The sequence below is a fragment of the Myripristis murdjan genome, chromosome 1, assembly GCF_902150065.1.
Source record: "Myripristis murdjan chromosome 1, fMyrMur1.1, whole genome shotgun sequence".
Lineage (NCBI taxonomy): Eukaryota > Metazoa > Chordata > Actinopteri > Holocentriformes > Holocentridae > Myripristis > Myripristis murdjan.
In genome coordinates this window covers 30,578,260-30,602,979 of record NC_043980.1, presented here as the reverse complement: position 1 = coordinate 30,602,979, position 24,720 = coordinate 30,578,260, and the positions used below count along the sequence as shown (strand labels likewise).

At 42.3% G+C, this 24,720-nt stretch overlaps 5 protein-coding genes across 7 annotated transcripts; 3 read left to right on the top strand and 2 right to left on the bottom strand.

Moving 5' to 3' along the window:
- Positions 1-197: 197 nt before the first annotated feature.
- On the bottom strand, positions 198-5,174 carry LOC115360048 (ras-related protein Rab-40C-like). Its single transcript, XM_030052703.1, has 6 exons — positions 4,455-5,174; positions 4,290-4,350; positions 4,140-4,200; positions 3,965-4,042; positions 3,429-3,651; positions 198-2,255 (listed from the first exon to the last, which is right to left on the bottom strand). Exons 1-6 carry the CDS (start codon positions 4,606-4,608, stop codon positions 1,951-1,953), a joined length of 882 nt encoding a protein of 293 aa, XP_029908563.1. The 5' UTR covers positions 4,609-5,174; the 3' UTR covers positions 198-1,950.
- Positions 5,175-5,605: 431 nt separating this feature from the next.
- Positions 5,606-8,492, top strand: zp3c (zona pellucida glycoprotein 3c). The gene is made up of 8 exons (XM_030054307.1): positions 5,606-6,224; positions 6,398-6,510; positions 6,599-6,702; positions 7,214-7,391; positions 7,495-7,621; positions 7,703-7,791; positions 7,868-7,941; positions 8,244-8,492. The coding sequence occupies exons 1-8, from the start codon at positions 5,682-5,684 to the stop codon at positions 8,390-8,392; spliced, it is 1,377 nt and encodes a 458-aa protein (XP_029910167.1). The 5' UTR covers positions 5,606-5,681; the 3' UTR covers positions 8,393-8,492.
- Positions 8,493-8,564: 72 nt separating this feature from the next.
- On the bottom strand, positions 8,565-11,117 carry LOC115362371 (inositol 1,4,5-trisphosphate receptor-interacting protein). The gene is made up of 2 exons (XM_030056274.1): positions 11,015-11,117; positions 8,565-10,622 (listed from the first exon to the last, which is right to left on the bottom strand). Exon 2 carries the CDS (start codon positions 10,608-10,610, stop codon positions 8,670-8,672), a length of 1,941 nt encoding a protein of 646 aa, XP_029912134.1. The 5' UTR covers positions 10,611-10,622; positions 11,015-11,117; the 3' UTR covers positions 8,565-8,669.
- Positions 11,118-12,431: 1,314 nt separating this feature from the next.
- calhm1b (calcium homeostasis modulator 1b) lies at positions 12,432-15,810 on the top strand. Its single transcript, XM_030058538.1, has 2 exons — positions 12,432-13,060; positions 13,870-15,810. The coding sequence occupies exons 1-2, from the start codon at positions 12,515-12,517 to the stop codon at positions 14,371-14,373; spliced, it is 1,050 nt and encodes a 349-aa protein (XP_029914398.1). The 5' UTR covers positions 12,432-12,514; the 3' UTR covers positions 14,374-15,810.
- A 1,897-nt stretch (positions 15,811-17,707) lies between these two features.
- Positions 17,708-24,700, top strand: LOC115371586 (RING finger protein 122). Of its 3 annotated transcripts, none has more exons than XM_030069074.1 (7): positions 17,716-18,376; positions 18,597-18,987; positions 20,883-21,036; positions 21,529-21,571; positions 22,172-22,213; positions 23,018-23,100; positions 23,793-24,700. In XM_030069074.1, the coding sequence occupies exons 2-7, from the start codon at positions 18,963-18,965 to the stop codon at positions 23,911-23,913; spliced, it is 468 nt and encodes a 155-aa protein (XP_029924934.1). In that variant the 5' UTR covers positions 17,716-18,376; positions 18,597-18,962; the 3' UTR covers positions 23,914-24,700. The 3 variants fall into 3 exon arrangements, with proteins under 3 accessions (XP_029925085.1, XP_029924934.1, XP_029925011.1); XM_030069151.1 differs by having other exon boundaries at positions 18,589-18,987; XM_030069225.1 differs by lacking the exon at positions 18,597-18,987 and having other exon boundaries at positions 17,708-17,829.
- Positions 24,701-24,720: the final 20 nt, after the last annotated feature.

The following is a 24,720-nucleotide window of genomic DNA, read 5'->3' as shown; positions in this document are numbered from 1 at the left end:
CTGAGTGAACAATTTGATGAAAACACAACGCGATCTTGTGCTTTTACCCTTTATTCTGGTGGATGACGTTCTCAGTGCCACCTATGGAGACAAGCTTACAATCAGTCTCGTATAGAAATACTTAGATACACGGCTCTGGTGACAGTCAACCATGATCTGAGTCAAACGTATACAGAGCACTTAAAATGTTACCTCGGCGAGATTTGTTCATTTGTTGCACTTTGTTGCTTCAAAACACCACATGAGCTGGCACGCCAACAGGAAACATGCATCTATTTTTTTTTTTACTCCACCCTGTATCTGTTCACACACACTGCCGCAACATTTTGGGAATGTTTTAAGTGGAAATGCGGTGCGTTTTAATCAGAGGTGGAAAGAAGAGTGAGGATTTAAATCATTCCACCGTGGAAAGAATGACTCAAAAAAAGTGGACAAATTAAAGTTTGTGTCCTTTCTTTGAAATCTTCCACTTACAAGTAACAGTTTATCTGTTTTGGCATGTTGCAAAATATTTTATTATTGTCAGCCCAATTTTTGAGGATGGTTCCTGCTTAGCTCATTTCACCATAATATCAGTTGTGGTCAGTCCAAAATACTTTTCTCAGGTAAATGTTCATTGAGCTTATTCCTATGTGCCTTGTGCAGACTCACAAACACCCACAAGTATTATTATGAAATCCACTCAATACAGCCAATTACTTTCCACCTCTGATTCTAATAAAGTAACAATAAAGTAACACATGACCACAAAAAAAGGAACCGATTAATATTGTTTTACATTCATAAGCAAACAGGTAGCCTATACATAAAGATGTTTCTAACATAAATCAAAGTAACTGTTCCCTCCACCACCTTTCACTGAGCCCTAGGTTGCTTGGAAGTTTACCAGTGTTCAGGATGCACATCATACCATGCTATAAATCCCTCATAAGAACCGAGACACAACTTTTCTGAGACAAAAGCTTGAATTTTCACAATTTCCCCCATCAGCAGCCAGTGCCTCTAAACTGCTCTGAGCCTCATTTAACAGATCTGAAAAACAGATTAGATGAAATCTACTGAAGCAATTATGCCACTTGGAAAATTAGAGGGATAGACAGCCTACCAGCCTCTGGTCTGATGTAAATAAAACTTGGTCCAAACTCTACAACAAGCAAGTCAATTTACTGTGTGAACCAATGACAGATGGAGATCAACAGCAAAATAAAAACCTTTGGGCTGAAATCTTGTATCACAGCACGTCATCAATACAAGCCAACTTGGCAGGAGTCATCATGTTTGTCACATCCAATCTGAGTTTTATTTAAAACTAGCATACACTGAGCTTTAAATAATAAGTTAAAATAGCCCAGCACCCACGAGGTTGCAAAGAAGATTTTGAAAACAAATAACCTCAAGAATTTTGAAGAATAAAGGGTACAAGAGACACAGATACAATCCAAAACAAATCAAGTCTCCCAAAACATTTAAGACAAAACAAGCACATAGAGCTCCTTGAAGAACAATCACTGAATAGAGGCCATAACAACAAGCATATATGTACAATTGCAAGTCCAACTTTAAATATCAATAAACAATCCTTTCCACAAAAAGCTAACTAATGTCCCCTCTGCTCCACTCGTTTGTAGTGTTGACGGTGAGTGATAAACCTTGAATTGTATTTGTTCGTCCCAAGGATGTCTTGTTTTCCTTGATCACAGTGAGCAGCTGTGGGTGTGGTGGTACAGGCAAACCAGCTTCCACAAGACGGCACCATCAAGCTCTAAGAGAGCAGAACCCAATTCAACTATCCAAGTCTGTTTCCCAGAGGTCAGTGTAAACACAGCTGTATCCGTTTCTGATGAGGACTGCGGGTAGCTCTCCATGCTCTTTTCTGGCCTGGTGACCTCTGGCAGCAACAATAAAATTAATTCTGGCCTCATAAGGGCAACCCACTGTTCACTTGTGTCACTATGATATCTTACAGTTCCCTTTGGAGGAGGAGGATGAGTTCTTTGGGGGGCTCTGTGGAGGCCTGAAGGACTTTGAGCGCTTGAGGCTATTGCCCTTGCTGCTGCTGCCGCTGGCACCACCTGCGGCCGCACTGTTGGCCACTGAGTAGGAGCGTCCATGCATCATGACTGCATTCATGCCGTTGGCCATGGAGAAAGACTTGAGATGGGACTTGATGGCCACGGGGAGGGGCAGTTTGTCAATGAGGTGCACCGGTGTGCAGGAGACAATAGAACGGCAGCACAGGTCTTGGAGGCTAAAGACTGGAGAGCAGAAGAGAAGAACAAACAGGGATATTTAATTGATTCATGGCTGGATGTGATTTCAAATACACTGTGAAACTGAAAACAGGGTATGGAACACCAGCAATACCTTTTTCTCATCATGTCTATATACCATTTGGACATTACGGGAATAAAACCTGGTGACCAATTCCATGTTAATGCCGAGATGTGCAACATCTAGTCGTTCACTGTTAGTGTTTATTCTGTAAATTCTGTTTATGTTCCATCCTGGTATCATATCTCATATGTTTTCACACAGGCTGGACCCTCTGCATGCCCAATCGCCCCGGCCCAATGGTGAATGACGTTTTGGAGATATAGATTTGATATTTCCACCTTTCGACAGTGAAAAATTTTTAGCTTAACTTATAGTAATGTCCAACTTTATAATTGTAACTTTATAGTTATGTCTATGGAAGGCCAGGTGTTAGGGACTTCCAGGTTGGCTACTTAAAAGCACTGAATTCAGATGATATATTTTCTTGGAGATTCCAATCGAGGAGACAAATGCTCAGAGAAATATGCTGTGCAGACAGCAACTTCACATTTTTGTTTACCCTAGACCACATGCCGTATTATAGAGTACACACGTAAGGTAAAACAATAGTACACTGGTAAACGACAGGGATGAGTTTTAACATGAACTTAGTCATTTAAAGACAGGGAAAACATATAAAAAAAATAATAAAAAAAACACCTAGTCTGCAGGATATCCTTTCCTGACGGCTGTAGTGATGAAAGTTTAAACCCTGACGGATGATTGGCAAAATACTTAGGTATACTTGTCTCTGTTCTCTAAAATGCTTGTGTTTTTACAATGAAACAAGATGTGATATTCAACGGCGAATAAGCTGTCATATAAATTACAAGACCTTTTGTTTTCCAGGCCTTTTTATGTTAACTGTTATTTTAGGAATTATATTTTTAGAGATTCGGAAATTACAAACAGCCTGACTCTGCTTCCTGTAGGGATGAATGTACAGTCTGTTGGCAAAGGTTTGTGCTTTCTTATGTACCATTTCATAAAGTTAACAATGTTAAGTTCCTTGGAACTGAAACTGTGACCGTGGGGCCTCACATATAAATTTGAATACAACTGAATGAAACAAGCACTCCTGAGAGGGGCTGGCAAGCAAACACTAGCTTCCTTACCTCTGTTGGGCCTCCAGAATTTCTCCATCCCGTGCCTCATCAGCACAATGCGGGACAGTTCTGTGAAGGATTCGATGACGTTGAAGTTGCACAGCGGACTGACTTCAAAGAAAGTCATGCTATTCTTCTCCGCATAAGCCCTTGCCTGCTCTGTCGGAACCTGTCGTTTGAAGGCGAGGTGAAGCCGGTTACCCACTAGGATCCTGGGCACACCTGGGGCATGCTGATGGAAACAGGACACAGAGTATTTCAAGGTTTGGTGATATAAAATTTAGAATACCTACATAATAGGGTGCCAAAAGTTGCTCTTGGTCATTATATGTGATCTCCTTCTTTCACATTATCTCTCTCTCCCTCTCTCTCACTCACACACACACACACACACACGCACACACAGAGCAGGAAACGGACATGGTCTTTTCTCAGGACAGGAAGGATATAGAAACAGGAGATGGGCCCACCATGGCCCCTCCCCACAGCGCTGATTGTTAAATTAGCAGCCTATATTTGTCAGTTACTCTGAAAAGGTGGATTACCTCATCTATTTCCCTGATCCATCGGTCAATGCCATCAAATGACCAGCCATTAGTGATGTCATACACAAGCAGGATGCCCTTTTGGACAAAGATGAAAACAAGTAATGAACTGAATTGAATGATTTGATATAATGGGAGAAAAAAAATCACTGTGATTATTCGACAAGTGCCTCACCTGTGCCCCACGAGAGTAAGACCTAAAGATTGTGCAGAATCGGCCTTGCCCCGAAGTGTCCCTGTTGAGGACACATGCATAGATAGGTAAACAGCTCGTTCATTAATACAGCCATTATTGACGTGACACAAGCCTGAGCATTACACTTACCACAACTCTAATTTCACTCTCCTCCCATCCAGAAGGATTGTGGTGGTCTTGTAATCAATTCCTGACAATTAAAACAGTCCGCGTCAGTTAATCATAAACATGTAAACAGCTGTTCTGTTTGCTGTTGCTTTGTAAACAAGCTGATCCACACACAGATCTACTCACCACTACTATAGGCGTAGGGAGCCTCTACTGATCCGTCTTGCAAGCTGTCCAAGATCTCACCCTTTCCGACATCACTGTCTCCGACCAAAAGGAATTTGAGGAGATAATCGTAACTCTTGACAGGGCTCCCCTGGCTCCCCATCATCCCACGCATTGGTTCCGGTTCACACGGAGCTTTGAGCCCGTCAGAGGTCGACTGTTCGGGTGGAGGGACAAACCAGGCAGTCCCAAGAAAAGGACGGTGGTAGCCAGACAACTGCGTTTAACGTTAGCTAGCTGTTAGCTGATACACACTGTACCGAGATTTAAAGCATGTATGCCCTTTGTTTTATAACGTCTCACTAACAAACTTATTTAGCGAGCCGAATAGACTACAACAAACAATTTCTTTCACAGCACTGACGCCTCCCAAGGACAATGAAGCCCAGAGAGCACCGATTCAACGCTAACATAAATAATCAAAACAACGCTAAGTTAGCTGGCTTGTTAGCTAGCCAGCTAACGTAAACGATGGTAATGCATTCTACCACCCGAAAGGCCACGAAGAACAAACGGCTCGTTGTAGTCCGAAACAAAATGGTACTCCACTAATCCAAGTATGATTCCGCAGCTTTCTTTTTCCACAAAAAAGACAAAAATGGTAGCGATAGCTGGTCAACTGCACCGAACAGAGCGTCTGATCAAAACTGACTGTGTTGGCGCTTCCTAGTTTTGACGTCATCAGCTATGCAACATCCGGTTGTGATTAAAAAAAAAAAAAAAAAAAATCCATGAAATGTTCCGAGGAAAAAAAACACTTCTGAAAATCCACTTTGGTCGTTGTATAAAAGGACTTCATTATATAAAAAGGTCATGACAATCCTTTACATATGCAAAAATAAACAAACAAACAAATAAATAAATATTCTTTTACCCCTGATGTGTATAGTTTACTTTTTTTTTTTTTTTTTTTTTTTTATCGTTGTGGCTATCCAAGAACCGATCAGAATATGATAGAAGATATGATAAGACAGAAAACTGTTGCGTTAGTTCAGTCAATAGTTTTGAAGTGTGATTCTAATTGGTTGCTTCTCATTGGTTGATACTGATTAGCATTTGCAGCAGCTGTGACCACTGCCGGGAAATTGTCCAATATAAAATAATGCGGAGACGCCACCTCCACACTAAACCTGTCAGGGCAAGTGTAAGCCTTAGTGCTAGGTAGTTTTGTGTGTGGCGCTGTGGACAATGAGGTTGTTACCTGCTGGGCTGTTTTTGCTTGTGTGCTCCTCTGTTTATAGTCAGTCATTCAAACGTTTATCTCGGTATGGCCCATTTGATGCTGAAATGGAATGGGAAGCAATGGAGAAAATACTAGACGATGAAAAGACCCAGTCTTTGGCACCCAGGGCACCCAGGACCAAACTGTTGAGGAGTAGTGGATCTTCTCAGCCTCAAGCCAAGAAGGTGCCGGAGTACATTAGTGTCCCAGCCTCTAAAGTCCAGAAAGAACTTTTCAAGCCTGGGAAGGGCGGAGAAGCAATGCCTAATTCAGTAAGGGAACTACTGCTTGTGACTGCTGCTCCTGGAGGCAGTGTCACAACCCGCCCACCCATGATTCAGCTCCTCTGCCATACGGACAGAATGTATGTGAGGATTAAGAAAGAGGCCTTTACCCATAAAAAAGCATACAAGTTTTTGAAAATAGGCTCGTGTCCTGTTAATGCAGCTACATCAGAGTACTACTTCCTCCTCTACATGCTGAAAAGTAACTGTGGATTCACAACACAGGTTGGTGAACACGTCAAAACATTAGACCAAATTAGGGGGTGAAACATTTCAAATACCAACTTCTGGTGAACTTCCTTAGTCTTTAGTGAATTGTCATTATCCTGCCTCTTTTCTCTCTCTCTCTGGGATTCAAAGTACTACATTGTGATTAATGTTTAGATTTTTGTTCCCAGAGCCTTCCAGACCATGTGGCCGTTGCCAGTGTGCTCCACTACAAGCCAGATCCTGACAGTCCAGTTGTGAGGGAGCTTCCATTCAGTATACCTGTGCAGTGCAGATATCAGAGGTCATCGCTGTAATTCTACTCAAGTGTTTGCAGTTGGTTTAAATATTTACTACCCCAGTTTTAACTTGGCATAACTTGTCTGCTGCAGGTTCTTTCACTCCTATAAAGTTGGTTTCCACCCCAAGCCACAAGGAGGCACTGTTTTCAGGCCCCTCAAATCACTAAGTGGTGGAACCATCATCCCTCAAGATGGTATGTTGCATTTAAATGTAAATTAAGCCCTGCTCACATGAAATAGCATTCTCATTCACTTCGGAAGCTGTGATATTTTCAACACAAGGCAGTGTAGTGCATGATCTAAAGTCCCAAAAGCATTCGGGCAAAATGGATAATTGGCTTGCCAAAAGCTACTGTAGTGGTAAAATGTATTCCAGCAGCAGTATGAGAATGCCCTCCAAATGTTAACTAAACTTGAGAAATTCACTGAGTCAAGGGAAAGTTCAATACTGGGGAAATGTGAGCTTAAGCAGGTGGAAAATGGCTAAAACATGGACAAAGACCAGGATAAATGCATACTGATGTGATCTAATTCTGTTCATTCACGCAAGAGGCAAGTATCTATTGCCAAATAATCTCATCTTCTAACATGTCTTCTGTGTAAGGGAATTTTTCCACTGGATGTCAGATTAAAAACTGAATTTGTATTAGCACATAAAAATGATCTATGCATATTGAAAGTGCTAAATGACTTCCTTTGTTTCAGCATCAGGACAACAAATCACTAAATCCAAAATCTACACTTTGGGACAGCCAATGTACTTTGTCGTCAAGAAATCTGAAAAAGATGCAGGCAATCAAAGGCTGTATGTCAACAAGTGCTTTGTGACCGCCTCCCAAGACCCCAGCAAGACGCCAAAATATACTGTGCTTGACAATCAGGGGTAAAACATATGTAATGCCTCCAGAATAAGAATAAGTTGTGTTCACTAGGACTTCAGAAACTGAGCATGCCTTTTTTTTTTTTTTTTTTTTTTTTGATTGCAGTTGTATGATTGATGGCAAGGTGACTTCACAGTCGGCGTTCGTCAGTCATACTTCAAAGATGGAGGTGAAGTTCCGGATAGGGGCATTCGTATTCAAGGACATGGCTTCAGATCTAGCCTCACTAAAGGTACTGTCAGACTCATTCAGTGAGTTACTAAAATGGAATATACAAACTCTTGTTCTGAAACATGGCATCTTTACGTTCCAGCAACTCTACATTCACTGTGAACTCATGATAGGGCCACTGACTCCAACTGCAAGTGCCAAGTCCTGCAATTACATTGCAGCTACCAAAAAGTGAGTTGGCTCCTATACCCCTTCAGTTTTCCTATCAGTCAACATCTGCTACAAAAGTTGTCCTTTTGTGGTTTAGGTGGAAAGAGCTATATGGTGATGACGCGGTGTGTACCTGCTGTGACTCAACCTGCCCCTCGGCACAGCCAAAGGGTGAGTTTCAAGTTCACCACTAAAAATATTGCAGAGAAATGCTACACAATAACTGAGAACATACTTAGACCTGTACTGAATTACTGAAGCATCAAAAACACATCTCAGAAAAGCACTTGCAAAGTAGCTATTAATTTTGGAAAACTTTTGCTAGTTAAAATCCAGTGGTATTCAAAACAATTCAATTTTTTCAACATTACAAGGAGATGACTAAACCATGTGCTCAGTTTCTGTGGCAGTAGTTGGTGTGGGAGTTTTCTAACTGTATCAAGTGTATTTAAATAATATGGATTATTTCACAGCTTCAAGGAACCTGGTCTCAAGTCATTCTTGGGAGGTGGACTACAAGGCTGGATATGCGGAGGTTGAGCCTGACCTCACCGACTTTGATGCTGAGAGGTACAACTTGGAGGACCATGCAGAGTTTATGAAGTACTGGGAGCATGAATAAAATAGTCATACTGAGCGAATGACAACAGTTGAACGTGTGTTATGGAGTGGAATGACCTAAGGAAAGTAATTTTACTCAATTAAAAAAAGAGAACCCTTCATCTTTGTTTCTTTATTTAATCAATTATTCCATCACTATTAAAATAGCATACTACTTAACCTATCCACTGCACAATTTCAAGCCATGAAATGTAAGTACAGAGTTAACCCATACCATGTGATGAAAGCACAACCAGTCAAGAGATTGAAGCTCATTTGTCAGTAGAACAGTTGGGATTCTAATCTAAACTATATTTGCTTGGCACATAATCCTCTATTAGCATGCAAGTGTTTTTGAGCATCTCATGGAAATGCACCAAAGCGTTTGTGTAGAGACAGTCATGTGCCACAAGAGGGAGGAAGAGATTCACAGGCTTAGCATGAGACAATGCATCTGGAAGCTCAATGTATTTTTGAGTTGATGGATTTCCAACTAGAAAGTGATGGAGCAACTTCTGCCGGAGGCTTTTCTCCACTAAGACCAGTAGGTCGCGAAGCCTACAAGCCATGTTGTCAGGGTGCCACTGTGTTGCAGCCTTAGTCAAAAGCAAATGCATTAGTGTGTTTTTGAAATGAATGTTTTTGAGAGCACTTCCCCCTGTCAGTGCTGTCTGTCTCTTGTGAAGGAAATATGCAATTTCAAGAATTTGAATGTGACATGAGTTTTCAGGCAGGCTTTTGGAGAGATGGTGTAAGAGGCGGTCCTCGTAGATGCTTACATTAAGCGTCCAGAGCATGTCCGAGGAGTGAGCAGTAATGAGGAAATAAGCTTCACTGTTGAGTTTCACCACAGGATTCATATTGAATGTGATTGTCTTCCCCGATTTGAATCGAACCACCAGAGCACCTGGAGCATCAGAGTTGCGAAAGTTCAGCTCAAACTCGTATTTATGGGATATCTGTGCCCATGCATCTCGAACAGTCCCCTGAAACCATTTGGTTACATGGGATTTTGATAGGAAGGGGGTGTCCTTCATGCAAAGAAGACCGTTGTAAACATCAGTAATTTCTGATTTTACATTGTCATTCTCACAATGTAGCAGGCACACAACATCATCTCCTGCATTGGAAGATGTACAGGGGCATCCATTTTGGATCTTTACATTTTCTACCATTTTTATTTTACCACAAAGTTGCATATCTGGTGTCATGCCACATGTCTGGTTGGTCCAAAGGTGACACTGAAAGCTGTATGGCTCTGGCGGGGTAAAGGGGATGATGATATCACACACATCCTTCACCATCTGAAAGTCTTCAATGACCATACTGCCATTTCTATCAGTCACCGCCCTCATGGCTTCTAGTAGGTCATCTGCGAATCCCTCCAAAAACTCATCCTCTCTCCACCTTTTGTCATTTTTGATACATTTTGAATGAAAACGCTGCAGAGTGTCACTGTCTGGCAGTGGCACTTCACCAGAGATGCTTTTCACTGAGAAAAGACTGTCTTCAGAAATGTCATCATCTCCATACTTCTTGTGGGAACTTCTCCTTACATATTTCCTGAGGAAGCGGATCATGGAGATAATTGAGAATGTATTCCATATGTACCACAGGTAATGGTCCTCCCAGTCAGTGCTGGCCATCTCTAAAGTGTCCTCCTGTGATGTCTCAGTGCGAAGGTCTGATGGAGCCGCTTCTTGCTGTGAGCTAAATACATCCTCAACCTCAAGCCGCTCTTGTTGCCCTGGTAATATGCTTTCATCTCTAAACAAACCACTGGTCTTTCCATCTTCTCTCTGTTCACTGGCCTTATAGGGACTCGTCTCTTGCAGCTTTAAAAAGCCCTTTACGTGAGACACAGCTTGAGCCTTATGGTCAGTTTCAAGTTCACGCTCATCCTCTTTGTTGTGGTTGGAGAGAGACGTATCTTCTACCACAGGCAGATGATCATTTTGAGCAACATGTTGGTCAGACTCATTGAGAACTGTAAATTCATTTTGCCCTTCATCAGAGTTTTTTGGATCCACTTGAGCCCCTACAGTGTCACCATGTGCATTTTCCTGATCGACTGGGGTCATATCCTGCTCCAGTTTCTCCCTTTCCCACAGCAACTTGTCTTCATGCTCCTGTATGTCCACTGGTATAACATTATCCCATTCTTCAACCATGGGGTCCTCTCTTGGATATGTAATCAGACCCAGAGCCACCACGAACACTCGGAAGATGGTATCTTGCATCTTCAATATTATCTGTAAATAGATCAAACAGCAAGAAGAAATGTTTCATGCTCACACTTTAGTTTTGCATTTGCTTTCCTGATGACCCACGAGGTATGATTATACTGAATTGAACCAAAAAAGCTTTAATTTTCATGATGTAGCAAAATGTGTAAGTGTTCCATGAAATGTTTAAAAACAAAACACTGAATGAAAAACTATTTGTAACATAATGTAAAAATGTGACGTGTACATTGGCAAATAGAGCTATAGCGTATAACGATGCAAAGCAAGAGAGGAAGAAGCTACTTCCTCAATGGCCTGAAAGCATCCTCTTAACCCATTTCAGTGCATACACTATGTGGAGAAAAAAAGAACATCTATTACTGCACATAATGATGAAGGAGAATTTCAATAATACGCACCAGCAGAAGATGTAACTGATAATAGCAACAACCCCTCTGATCGTCTGGATGGGTACAAACGAGGAAGCAAGAGACTAACCTTGCACAGCAGTAGGGTTATCTCTTCCTATTTCAGCTGCAGTTGTAGGTTGTCTTTCGTGACTTATTTCCTGAAGTACCCTGCCCAGATGCTATGGTGTGACATTTCCGTCTGCACTAAACAGATGAAAACGGATAGCACAGACTTCCTGTTCAGTTCAAAGACATATTCTTAGCATACTTTACGGTGAATCATTCACATTGTACTGTCACTGGATTAATCTGATAGATGGTATAATGTGACTATGTTTTGTATTTGTCCTGTAAGATCAAGGACCAAGTGTTTGATGAGATAGTACTGCACAAACAAGAACTGATGATGGGTGGGAAATGGTTTGTGTGCATGAATAGGCTTGTAACTCTTTGCCTTTTATCTTCCTGTGGGGTACTAACTGGTTTGTCTAGGTCAGCTTCAGTTTGATGGGTGCAGTTTCGTCCAAATAAAAGATGACATATGTATGAAATGGGCATTGCCAACAAAACTGGCATTTATTGTAGTAAAGTTAACCAAAAGGGGCATGCGAAATGAACAAAAAAAATTGACTTTATTATTGGCATGTGACAAGGTAATAGTTCCTTTATAAATGGCAGTGATTGAACCAGTGGAAACAGATTCATCCTTCACCTCTTGGATAATAACCAAATTTCCAACCCAAAGCCACAGTCATTTGAATGGTTTGAGTCCAGTTTTGCATGTCTGGTATCTTGTGCGTAGCTATGACAACAGCTCAACACTCTGGTCTGTCAAAAGGTCGAGGAACTCGAAGCTAAGTCCAAGTAAAAAAACAAATTCATTTCAATTGTGTAATGATTGGGAACTATGTTAGTGTTTTTCAAGGCATGTCCTGTGTTTACTTTTGGGAAAGAGGGAAGTCAATGGGAATCTTTTGTTACATCACAGCACAGAAACACAGGTGCCTGTGATGGGAGGGGCATGATGACAGGTGATGTGGTCTGTTTTAAACATCCCTGTACAGAGTCTGAGAATATCTCAGTCGTTTAGAGGTACAATGTTTATCAAGAACTGCATGGTATTTACCATGGACATTGTCTTTGGGTGATTTTTCTTTTTGTTTATCTACTCGTGACAGGAGCATATCAGGTAAGTGTGTGTGTGTGTTTTGTACAGTATATACCAATCAGTATATATCTCTATTCGTCTGACATTTTGTGTTACAATCAAGGTCTTCATTTCCACACTTTCACCACATCACGACCTATTTCAAGCTTTAATCACATATTGCTTTTCAGTGATTTATGTAAAAAACAATGACAATGATAGAAGATCCAGCAGGCTATTTATTGCCGATCCTTTCTCCTGTCATTCTCACAGGTTGGTTTCAAACCACTGCAACTTGACTTGCTGCCCAATTCTCTTAACGGATTTAATTCCTCTGGAAACAAGAAGCTCTATCGTTTAAGATGGATAAGTTCCGTATGATGTTCCAGTTCCTCCAGTCCAACCAGGAGTCTTTCATGAATGGGATCTGTGGTATTATGGCCCTAGCTAGTGCACAAATGTACTCTGCCTTTGAGTTCAGCTGCCCCTGTATACCAGAGTACAACTATGCTTATGGGATTGGACTACTTATCATTCCACCTATATGGTTCTTCATGTTAGGTTTTGTGTTGAACAATAATGTGTCAATGCTTGCTGAGGAGTGGAGAAGACCAACAGGGAAGCGGAGTAAGGACCCAACAATCCTTCGCTACATGTTTTGTTCGATCACACAGCGGTCCCTGATAGCACCTGCGGTGTGGGTAACTGTGACTCTAATGGATGGGAAGAGCTTCCTGTGTGCTTTCAGCATCAATTTGGACATTGAGCGATTTGGGAATTCCAGTCTCATTAAGGGTATGTCAGAAATGGAAAAGATGAAACTGCTGGCAAAAATCCCATGCAAAGACCTGTTTGAGCACCTCGAAATAAGAGTAGCAGCATCTCGATATATCAAGTGTATATCCCAGGTAGGTGTTTTTTTCCCCCCTCTGTTGTGTTGTGAATGGTTTTACACTGAGGTGTCATCAGTTATGAGCTCAAGTGGAATGAGTGAAACAATGGAGCAACTGGTCAACACTTGTCGATCAAAGCTTTTTTCAGAGAAGGGATAGGCTGTTGGCATGTTGGAGTTATACTTATACAAACATTTCATGGAGGTGGACATGTCAGCAGAAATAATGGGCACAGATGGGGGGGTTTGCTGTCTGTTAAAACATCAAATGTTACTATATGTTCATTATTCTGGCTTGTCAATATTTGCAAATTGAAAAAAAAGAAAAAAAATGGACAGAGCAAAACAGTTGTTAGGAGTGTAAAGTTGGGCAACTGGCAAACTTAAATGGAGAAAGAGGATTTGTGGTCACAATATGAATAAGTGATATGGCTTCTTTTTTTCAATTACTGATTACCATGACATTATCAAAGGTCAGGCTAGATAAATACCTTACCAAGTTAGATATACACAAATATGACTAATTTGAATGTGGAGGGTCAGCAAGGTAGCTCACCTAAAATGTGCAAGGTTTCTTCCTTTCCAGTATTTAAAAAACAAAAAAACAAACAAAAACAAAACAAAACAAAAAAAAAAACAGAAGACTAGTGCACTTTTTTAGATAGGCTGAAAGGACTCAAGATTAGACAGGAAAATTAAATCTTAATTATACCCTTAAATCAAGGTCATGAAGAAAACATCCCTCCATTTTTATTGCACATTCACTGACTTCATTATAATATTGTGAGGACAAGCCAGTTATTCATACTTATTTCTATTTTGCAGGCATGTGGATGGATGGTCTTGCTCATGATGACCTTCACGGCATTCATGATTCGAGCTATTCGACCGTGCTTCAGTCAGGCCGCCTTCCTCAAGACCAAGTACTGGTCACACTACATCGACATTGAGCGCAAGATGTTTGATGAGACCTGCAAGGAGCACGCCAAGAGCTTTGCTAAGGTTTGCATCCACCAATACTTTGAGAACGTCAGTGGGGAGATGCGCAGCTTCCACCGCCATCGCTCCGCAGATGACAGCGATGATGAGGAGGACAGGAGAAGTGACGAGGACAAGCTGCTTGGTATAAGAGCCCAGGATGATATGAATAAAGTCTTGTGGAACTGGCACACCTGTAAGCCTCCTCTGGCTCTGCGAAAGGACCAATCAAATGGTGAAGACAATAATGGACTGAAAAAAGAGGTCAATGGAGGGCCAAACGGCTTTGTGAAGGGCCACACCCATGACATGGAGAAGAAGGAGTGGGCAGTGTATTACAGTAAGGTTTGAACATTTCAAAGGGAAAAGGGGAGGAAAGATTTCCGTTGGCTATTGGCCATCACAGTTTTAGGAAGTTAAATTGTTTCTTTTGCTGAAGAATTTTAGGTCAATATTAGATAAAAGTTAATTAGAAATGCAATGATGTAACCAACTTGAGTGTCATTTTCGCTTTGATGCATTTTTTTTTTTTTTTTTTTTGTGACTAATATACAGCAGAACACACCACAATTTGTAGCTCGACTGATGGTATCATTTAGCTGGTTGCTTAGCAGCCAACAATACAACAGCCAAAAAAGTGTCTATGAAATATCAATGGTTTTCAGTCATTAAAGTCATGTTTTTTTCTACAAGTAGTAAGTCAGAGCAACCGGATTTTTTGCGTAATCTTGAAGATATTTCCTACTGATGCCAGAAGTTTTCTCAGCTATATCAACATGTACTAATGATTTTTCTGGCTGTACTACAGTACGATGTACATGGAAGGGGATCAAATGCAAAACATCAATCATATCGCTCTTGATGGGTGTGGTACAAAACTTTTGTCTTGACTATTGTTGCAACACTGGTGCTACTTTGTTAAACACCAAAGGAGTAGAAAGCCCTGAATCATTCATTAAAGTATATCTACCACCAGGACTAAACAGGCAGTCATATGAAAACAGTGTGTGGGTTCAAGTCGGGACAACACAACCACCACACTGGTACTGGCACATAAGTCCCAACACTCTGGAGATTTCCAGCTGATAAATGATGGTGAAAAATGTTAACGCGTTTCTTAAGTGGAAGTTTGTCCCAGGACACAAAACAAAACTTTATAATATGGGTCATAGTTATGTGCAAAATACCAAAAAACTACCCCATTGGCTGCTGACACGTCCTTGTTTTATTGCCACATTTCAGACAAAACCTACTTAGTTAAACATTAAATGGACTTAAGAAAAGACCTTTGCCTGTTGTAAACAGACAATCTTGGCATCTGCACCTTTCCATGTTAACAATGCCATCAGTGTGATACTGTACTTATCCAACAACCTGTTCAAAATTGTCATTTTCCATTGACACCCCTTTGTATAACATCAATTTATTATATTTTGTGAGTATGTCTGTGTGCATGTCCTGACAGTATTGTGTTGCACTGATTCCCATAATGTTACTGGGCTGCATGTTCCATCAGGTATATCTATGTCGTATGCAAACAGGACTGTGAAAAGGCATTCGCAACCATACCGATTTACATGGCACAGAGAAAACAAGGTCAACATTTGCATCTCTCTCTACCTCTTGTGCTAAATTCCCACTCTCAAAGTGTTTCACAGGTGAAATTCAACTTTGGGCCTCTTTAACAGAATATTCATTACAGGTGAATACTAACGAATGAATGGATGAATGAATATTTTATTTCCGTGTGTGATCATTTACATGACCCATCCCTCATGGAATTATGCCGACACATTAAATAATGAAAAAACGTAACATTCTGGTGTTTTGACCCACTGTTAATTCACAGCACAATACAATATCCAACCAATATCATCCAGACATGGACATAAATACCATCTAAACATCAACATAAACATACACCTCCTATGGATAGTGTTTTAAGAGATATTCCACAATGGAACAACAAACAACAAATGTACAAATATAAACATAAACACCCAGCCCCCGAATCACATGAATACACAAATCCAAGCAAAACAAAATCCACATCTGCACCCAGTGGTGCCAGACACTGTATATTTGATCCAGTTCATGAAACTATTGTCAGCAGTCCAAATAGAACAGAGTCTGAGAGATTTATCTATCCTATTTTGCTTTTCTCCTTCCATCCCATGCTTTAGAAGATATTCAGCAAACGCAAGAGTATGACTTATTCAATTAAAGCTCCATTCTGAACACCTATTAAATCTAAATTTAAACAATATTTGTTGTAAATCATAATATCAAGGACAGTATAGAACACAATTAATTTCCTTCTCCACCTCATATGGCTCACAACAGATTCTTTCATCCTCAGTCAAACCTCTGTGTCTTCCAGTTTCCATGAATGCCTAAATGCATACATGCAGTACACACAGTACTCGAGCTGAGGGGGGATGAGGGGGGATGGCATCCCCTCTGAAATAAAAACGGTCAAAATCATCCCCCCTGTAAAACTGCCATCCTCACTTCTCATCAAGTGAAAAAAAATTGACCATCCCCCCTGATTTTTTTTTTTTTACAACTCGACTACTGAGTATACATGTGTGTTTTTAGGAAGTTGTTCCTGTAGTAGTATTTTCACAGTATATCACAGGAGGGCGTACTTTTACCAAAACAGCCATCCTTGACATATCAGCTGTGACAGCACAGCTCAGAGCCACTCGCGATTGACACATCGTGGACTGTCAGTCCTGTAAACATCCAGCAACGCGTGCGGTGCACTGTGTATTTTTGCTTATACATCTGTGCAGTCACTCCAGCTGTTCCTAAGTATTCAGCAGTAATGCCATTATTAAAGCAGGGGAGGGGGGGTCAATAAAAAAAACAGCATGGATCCCATGGAAGCCTCTCCCTCCCCTCCCTTGAGGATTAGCGGAGCAGCGCTCCCCTTGACCAACTCACAGCTCGCCCAGTAGCCCAGCAGCTGTTCTCTCCCTGAGCGAATTGGCGGCCAGGGCCACTGGTGTGGGGGTGGATGTGCAGTGTCTTTGTCTAGGCTGTGATTTTCTCTCACTGTGTTGATCTGCCCTCACTCCTTTGCTAATATATTTGTGTGTGTGCATGTGTGTGTCCATAGCTTGCTACCCCTTCTGTCTCCTCTCTGTCTCTATCTGCGGTGAGATCTCCCCTCTGTCCCTGCTGGCTCTGTCTTGCTCCTCCACCACACAATAGTGACACAACATTTATATGCAGATCAAACAAAGCAAATCTGAAAAATAATCAGGGTTTGCTCTTGCTAAGAATGTGTGTGTGAGAGGGAGGGAGGGGGTTGAGTGGGAGGTCATCCTCTCTCTTGTTTTGCTGGCCTCCTCCTCACGCAACTGGCTTTGTTTTGGTTGTCAGGACAGGGGCCGTGCACATGTTACTGACCTGGGCCACCCTTGACTTTGCTGCAAGTCTCTCCCTCTCTCTCTCCCTCTCTCTTTCAGTCTCCCTCTCACACACACGCACAGAGGCACGCGCATATAGACACACACACGCACCAGCATGCTTGCAGACGCCCTATTCGTCAGTGTCTGGCTCATTCTGCCTTCCTTCTGCCTAGAGATTGGAGGACAGAGGCAGCGAGGGAGGGCTGAGGGAGAGGAGAGTTGCGAGGCAAAACGGCTGGTCACATGAGCAGAGATCTGTTTACAAACCCAGAGCAGAGCAGGGGAGGCAGGCAGGCAGCACAGAGACAGCAATAGGCAAAGCAGGCACTCTGGACACCATTATGGATTGAAAGAGGAAGAGGGAAGCCTGCCATGACAAAGCCAGCTGGAGGTGGGAGAGACTGAATACGACGCACTCGTACACACACACACACACACACACATACACACACACACACACACTGCCTTTGTCTCAGATTTTTCTCAATTGAAGGAGCAGATGGTTAGAGGGAGAGTAGGATCCCCCCTGCATACACACATGTACTGACTGACATACACACACACACACACAAACAAACACACACACACCAGCAAAATACCAAACCCAGCTAGAGGACTATTTGACTGCATGGAGCTGCGCTCACTTTGTTTTGGTTTTGAGGGGAGCACGTCTTTGGCTTCCACTGAGGAGGAATACCCCCTAGAAGATCAGAGGATTGGAGGAGGGGACTACAGAGGAGAGGAAAGAGGGATGAGGCTTGAGAAAATCCTCTGTTAAAAAGCAGCTTTGGGAGGAGGACAAAGCATAGACTAATGCCAGCAAATTACCTTCATTGGACAAGGACTGTCATTTTGGATTGTGGATGTCACTGACGCTGATGTGGGGAAGACACTGCAGATGCAAAGTGAAGTCAAAGGAGGCCTTTCACACTGAGAAGGTAATCATTTCTTGTCACTGAGAGGCCTGTGTTGTTTATGAAGTGGTGACTGCGATTCAGCTTTTGATAATAGCCCAGGTCCTGAATGACATCTGACATTGACACATAGACTGAGGCAGCTGACAAACAAAACAATCAGTCCCACTGAACAAGATTTCTTTGTGTCTCCTCCACTCTTGTCTGTGTCTACTCTGATGACATCATTTTTGCAGCGATCCAGGAGCACATGAGGTCTTCAATCCCGGTCCAAACCCCAGTCCCAAATCTCCAAATCTTAACTCGCAGGGTTAATCCAGATTTGGGAATGCTGGGCAGCGCAGACTGCTGAGCCAACAAAACTTGCAAACCTCCCAAGGATTTGTGGAATCTGAGCAAATCTGAAAATCTTAATGGTGTTTGTTCAAGGAACTTGTGAGCTACACACACCCAACAAAAGAGCGTTCCAGCTGTGGTGACTGACTCAAAGCTTGGAGCTCCAGCAGATCCAGTCTCCGGAGCCGCGGCCCACGAGCTTGGCTCTGCTCCAGGCTCAGCCTTCTCTTGACAGGCTCTGAATTTACTGCTGCTGCTCTGGGAGTCAAATTTCATGCAACCATTCCAATGGTGTAACGGTAAGTGGATTTCTCCACTGTCTGCCAAATGCACAAGGGTGGTAGCCTACACACATTTAATAGCGTGTATCTCATAACTAACTGTTGTATTCAGCTAGTGAGTAGCTAGCTGCTTGCTAACAGGATCTGGGGAATGGATTTGCTTGGGAAATGGCAAACCACTAAAGAGGAGGCCTCAGTTTATGTTTTGAAGATGGTGAAGCGGAGCCTAAAATAAAAGGAGCTGAAAATCCACGGTCACGTTTGATTGTGTGCTCGAACTACAACACTTACTTAAGATCCTTCTATTTCATTCCTCACTTTATGCTATATTATCACTCTGTGTGGCTGCTAATGATCCCACACTGCATCCATAATTGCCTCTTTGTATTTCTTCTCACAGCAGAGAATATGCTGTCCTAGGTCTTCTCTCCAATCTCCTTTACAATCCCCCCCACCACCACCTCCACCCCCCCGACCTCCCCAGGCACGTCAAATTATCCAACTCATACCCCCCACAGGGCGCAAGCTGTAGCCATTCATTCACTCTAAAGAGAGACACATGGACATTTAGAGGCTGGCAAAGAGCATCCTCTGTGCAAATTAATAAGAGCACATGTGGCCCTATTGGAAGTGGGGCTTCCTCTGCCATTGTCTCACCAAATGGTGCTTTGGTCCCCAGAGCTCTTTCTGAAGACTGTACGAGCACCCCAACCCCCAACACACACACACACACACACACACACACACACACACACACATGCACGCGCACGCACACACACACACACACACAAACATTAATTTCTGTCAAGACATGCAGAGAGACACTAGAGGCTCCTACACCTCCATCCCCCAATGCCCTCTCTCTCTCTCTCTCTCTCTCTCACACACACACACACACACACACACACCGTACCCCCACCTCTATAGGGCCTGGGAAACAGATGGTGGTGTGGCAGAAGTGCTGTCTGTCCTCCATGTTTGTCTTGTTCACAGCCAATTAACACGCAGTCCTACGCAGCCTCAGTCACAGCTCTCTGGACAGGCCTGCAGCCAAATGCCAGCCATTAAGCTAACCTCCTCACCAAATATTTGCCTGTCAACAAAGCTCCACGATTGTGCAGAGCATGAGCCAATGTCATGCACCGTAGGAGCTTTGTGGGCCCGTCGTCCTGCCACTACTACTTAAATGTTTTGTTTTGTATCTGGAGGCACCCCGTGACTCAGTGGTCTTCTGTGCTCCTCCGGTGGTTCGGCAGGCCTGTGATGGGGCTGCAGGTTCCAGGTCCACTTGATGCTGCACTGACTCATACTTTTCTGCCATGATTCCTCAATCACTTCACTTTTACGCTTGATATAGCTATTTCTTTTATTACCTGCAAATTTCCTTGAACAAGGAAAAAGGATTTCACAGAAATCAAGAGTTTAACTGCTGCTCTATAAACTGCACAGTGTAATTTCTCTCCAATTTAGCACGCAAAGCCCAAGGCGTCCGCTGCCAAGGCAGACCTGCACTGCCAGCGCTAACTATAGATCTTGAGAGTTGCTTGCAAGAAAGGTGATTACAGTGTTAACAATAACTGATGAAGTTGGAAAACTCAAACAAATTTTTGCAGCTGCTTTCTATTTTGGAAAAAAAAATCATCTTATGAGAAGTTGTGAGGGAGGCTATAGAGTTCAGTTCATCAGTCAAACTCTACTGAGAGACCTTATATGGACTTTGTGCTCAAAAAAATTCAACCTCATAAAGATGTTTAGAGCGAAGATGATTTGTTTAACATTCTTATAAACTCGTCTTTTGTACTTTTGTTCCTATGATGTACAAAAAAAAGTGACAACTCTTGCTTTTCTCAAATACACATCCCTGTAAACAACTGAGAATTGTGCCCTCTGTATCTCCAAATGCTTTTCAACAGGATGCCTGTGTGGTTTGGGTTTCCAGCGCTCTGAACAGTACTGCAGCATGACGTCTGACATCTATCACCTCCCGCTCAATGTGTACGTGATCGTGCTGGGCATTGGCCTCTTCGTCTTCATGCTCAGCCTCATCTTCTGTTGCTACCTGTTCAGGTAGGTGGAGGGGGGGACACCTGGGTGGGGACCGAACTGGGTGATTGTTGTGGAGACTTGGATTGAGAAGAGGTGAATGTATGTGAAGAAAAGGGGTGAAATGCAGGAAAAGTAGGAAGTAGAAGAAGATGGATTAGGTGATGTACCAGGGTTTTTTTTAGGCAATTTAAGGGGGAAGCACCAATCATGAGGCAACTGTCACCAATCAGGGAGGCTGATTAGGTGGAGGAAGAGCAAAAACAACATGCCTGCTTTTAAGGTGACCACCAGGCTGACCAGACTGTGTTATCTTATATATATATTGGGCAAAATATGCTCTTTCTATTGATCTATACCTAATTTTGCTATTTTTTACTGTAGTCCCAGATTGTATCTATGTATCTATTTATGTATCTATCTGTCTATTTATGTATCTATCTATCTATCTACCTATCTATCTACCTATCTATCTATCTATCTATCTATCTATCTATCTATCTATCTATCTATCAGGTTGAAACAGCAAGGAGCGAGGGAGCAGTTCAGCTACAACGAGGTATGTCACTGCAGTATCTGTCACTATAGGTGCACATGTAACACCAGCTCCTGACACAGGGGTAAAAATACTGCTCTAGCATTTCGCGCGGTTGTCGTCAACTGTGAAACTTAACACCACTCTTTATAGATGACCTTGTTGCCAGGGTGGCCCTTAATCTATATGTGCCATTACCTACACTCAGATTCTGTTATCAGCCTGATTTTTCATGTGCATTAATAATCAGACTGCAGTGTATAATAATAATAAAAAAAAAAACAGGTTTGATACAGCATGCAGGTACCAGGGTGTGAGCATGGTGTGGTGACAGTTGACTGTCTAAATGTTTTCCACCCCAGGGGAGCCTGCTCTCCAGCTGCTACTTTCCTTACTGTCAACACAATGCCTGTCTGAATGCATAATCTGACCTATTTTTTTTTAACGAGAACATAAGACACAAAATAGTCGCCACTCTTGCAAACAGACGTAAGCCACATTCATATAAGAAAATCGCACCCAGCTCATGTTAGATCCAGCTTCACTGCCAACATATAGTAGTGCTGCCACATGCTCTCACACACACACCAACATCTTCCTCTCCCCTTCTTCCTCCCGCTATAGGTGGTGCTGAAGGGAGCAAGCAAGAAGTTGAGCCTTCTGGGAGTAAGTGTCTCTCTTTATGGAAATGTTTTTACATGCAGCCCGAGCTGACTGCACATGTTAAACCATGGCAACGGTATGGCGACAAACACCTCTGATGTCGCCCACTGTTTGCATGCCAGCTCAGATGATTTATTGAACATAGCATGAGGGGGGATGACTCAATCATTCTCCCCCCTCATGTTGTGATTATCAGGCATGCATATGCACACATGCATATTGGAGATATCCTGAAAAAACTCAAACGCAGCTTGAAAAAAATGCCTATAAGAGAGCTTGCTCGGCAGTGTACGTCTAGAGAGAATTTATACAAATCCAGGAAGAACTGCGCTCATTACCAGTACATGGTGAAGTCCCACAATAAATAGGTGGTAGTGAAAATGTATCTTTTATCTAACTCCAAGGTTTTTTTTTTTTTTTTTTTTTTTTTAACCAGTTGCTAATGATGTGATGGTGCAACTATATCATTGTTCATGTGTCTTCTTGTAGCAGTATTTGGGGGAATTATGGTTTTCATGACTTCCAATTTAGTGGTAGTGCAGATTGTAGCTAACAGATGATCAAACTTTGACTGGGGTACCCAATTAGGATAAAAGCACTATTTCTAAACATTAGCTATACAGTGTGAGTGTCTGTTTTGTGTCTCGGCCAAATTAAACTGTTAATTTAACATCCCATTTTCCCCTGTAAGTGGTGTCAATATGCTTGGCTGTCACGAGGCCCCGCTGTTGAATAAATATGGAAAACAAAGTGAACCGCATGCATGTAAACCGTGTAACTACCCTCATTGTGTTTGTGTTCCTGCAGCAAACTTGTGCCGTGTGCCTGGAAGAGTTCAGGACCAGAGATGAACTAGGAGTTTGTCCATGCTCACATGCATTTCACAAGAAGTGAGTGTTGAAACGGAAAACGAACACAACTTATGTGTGACCGCGGGCTGGAATTGTGTTTTAAAAGTTGTCTGAATTTCTGTTCAAAAGGAGTATTGTGTTGTTCCTCCTGTACCTTCGTAGTAGTAACACTTCAGAAAACAGAGTAAAAAAAAAAAACACATTCTAAATTATATGCACATCTGATTCAGACAAATTATAACAATTTACTACATCTGCACTGGCACTTTTAATTAAGAGTGACTGAGGAGTACGAGGCCATGCAGCCACCCAGCGTAATGTAAAATATTTCACATTGGTTAATGATCATGCATTTTTCATGACGTCCACACCTTCTCCTTTTATTTTAAGCACACAGTTAATGTGTATCGGCTCTGCCCCGAAAATTTATCAGGCAGAGGAAGCTCTGTAGCACATTTTGTCACAAAAAAAGGCTAATGAAATACACCTGTGTGGATTTTTTTTTTTTAATTCCATGCTCAAACATTTAGAGATGCATGACTTTCTATGAAGCCACTTAATGTTAATCCAGTGTAACATTAAGTGGTCTTTTTGTGGGATTTGCTAACTGCATCCTAACTGCTAAGGCCATCCTCATCCCATTATAAGCAAACAGAAACAGAGGTGTGTTGAGATGCTGCTGGCAAGCCAGACTGTTGCTGGGCTGACAGGTCTCGTGTGTGTCCTCTCAGGTGCCTGCTCAAGTGGCTGGAGATCCGCAGTGTGTGTCCCATGTGTAACAAGCCCATCCTCCGGCTCCAGACAGACAATCCCCAGGGGGCCGAGGGTCCCATGGACCCCGAAGAGGTGTGAGGGAACTGGGGAAGAGAGGAAACAGTGCTCCCCCTATAGAAAGTACACACATTAAATACAATAGGGATGATGGACAGCGGTCATCTTAAAGACATTTCACAAAAAAAGGGTTGATTGTGACCTAAAGTTGCCACCTTGCTGCTGACCGCTGAGCAATATGCCCGGGTGGGGAAACACATATTGACAGCACCAAAATGATTTGGTTAGATCAGTCAGGGAAAGGGTGGATAGATAGGACCTTTTCATAACAAAAAAAAAATGTTCCTACAGTACTTCCATATTGCACTATTCACAGAAAAAAATACATGATAGGAAAAGCAGCCACTTTAGAGTATTGGAGTATCATTGCCACTGTCATTGGACGACTGGCACAGCACTGCCAGAGACAGCCAATCACAAATAACACAACCGAGGAAGGACATCAGACAACAGGATCAGTGTGGGTACCTCTATTATCTCAGGGGTGTTACCAATACAGCCAGCACAACCCATGTCAGTCACCCTATAACCTTGTGCCACACACACATCTTCAATACTGCCAATATAGGAGAGCCGCTAGAGCAGTTAGAGGTAGCCAGAGACTTTGGCCGAAACAAAGACCAGCAGGATTGAAAACGCAATTCTGATCGAAGTAGACCATATTGTTACCGACTGTGTCCCAGGCCCTTCCCTTTTTAAAAAGAGACTGATAGAAAGCTAGTCTTGCCTGTATGTATTGTATGTAAACGTGTCCCTATATATTGTTATTTTGTATTTGTTGCTTTTAAATAAAATGTCATGTAATGTATTGTGATGGTCGTGGATCTA

Coding starts and splice junctions, on each gene's coding strand:
- zp3c (XM_030054307.1), top strand. CDS start 5,682: ATGAGGTTGTTACCTGCTGGGCTGTTTTTGCTTGTGTGCTCCTCTGTT. Junction 6,225..6,397: donor ACTGTGGATTCACAACACAG/GTTGGTGAACAC, acceptor TTTTGTTCCCAG/AGCCTTCCAGACCATGTGGC. Junction 6,511..6,598: donor GTGCAGTGCAGATATCAGAG/GTCATCGCTGTA, acceptor TGTCTGCTGCAG/GTTCTTTCACTCCTATAAAG.
- calhm1b (XM_030058538.1), top strand. CDS start 12,515: ATGGATAAGTTCCGTATGATGTTCCAGTTCCTCCAGTCCAACCAGGAG. Junction 13,061..13,869: donor ATATCAAGTGTATATCCCAG/GTAGGTGTTTTT, acceptor TCTATTTTGCAG/GCATGTGGATGGATGGTCTT.
- LOC115371586 (XM_030069074.1), top strand. CDS start 18,963: ATGCAACCATTCCAATGGTGTAACG. Junction 18,988..20,882: donor ACCATTCCAATGGTGTAACG/GTAAGTGGATTT, acceptor GCTTTTCAACAG/GATGCCTGTGTGGTTTGGGT. Junction 21,572..22,171: donor AGCAGTTCAGCTACAACGAG/GTATGTCACTGC, acceptor CTCCCGCTATAG/GTGGTGCTGAAGGGAGCAAG.
- LOC115360048 (XM_030052703.1), bottom strand. CDS start 4,608: ATGCGTGGGATGATGGGGAGCCAGGGGAGCCCTGTCAAGAGTTACGAT. Junction 4,043..4,139: donor CTTACTCTCGTGGGGCACAG/GTGAGGCACTTG, acceptor TTTGTCCAAAAG/GGCATCCTGCTTGTGTATGA. Junction 2,256..3,428: donor ATTCTGGAGGCCCAACAGAG/GTAAGGAAGCTA, acceptor TCTGCTCTCCAG/TCTTTAGCCTCCAAGACCTG.
- LOC115362371 (XM_030056274.1), bottom strand. CDS start 10,610: ATGCAAGATACCATCTTCCGAGTGTTCGTGGTGGCTCTGGGTCTGATT.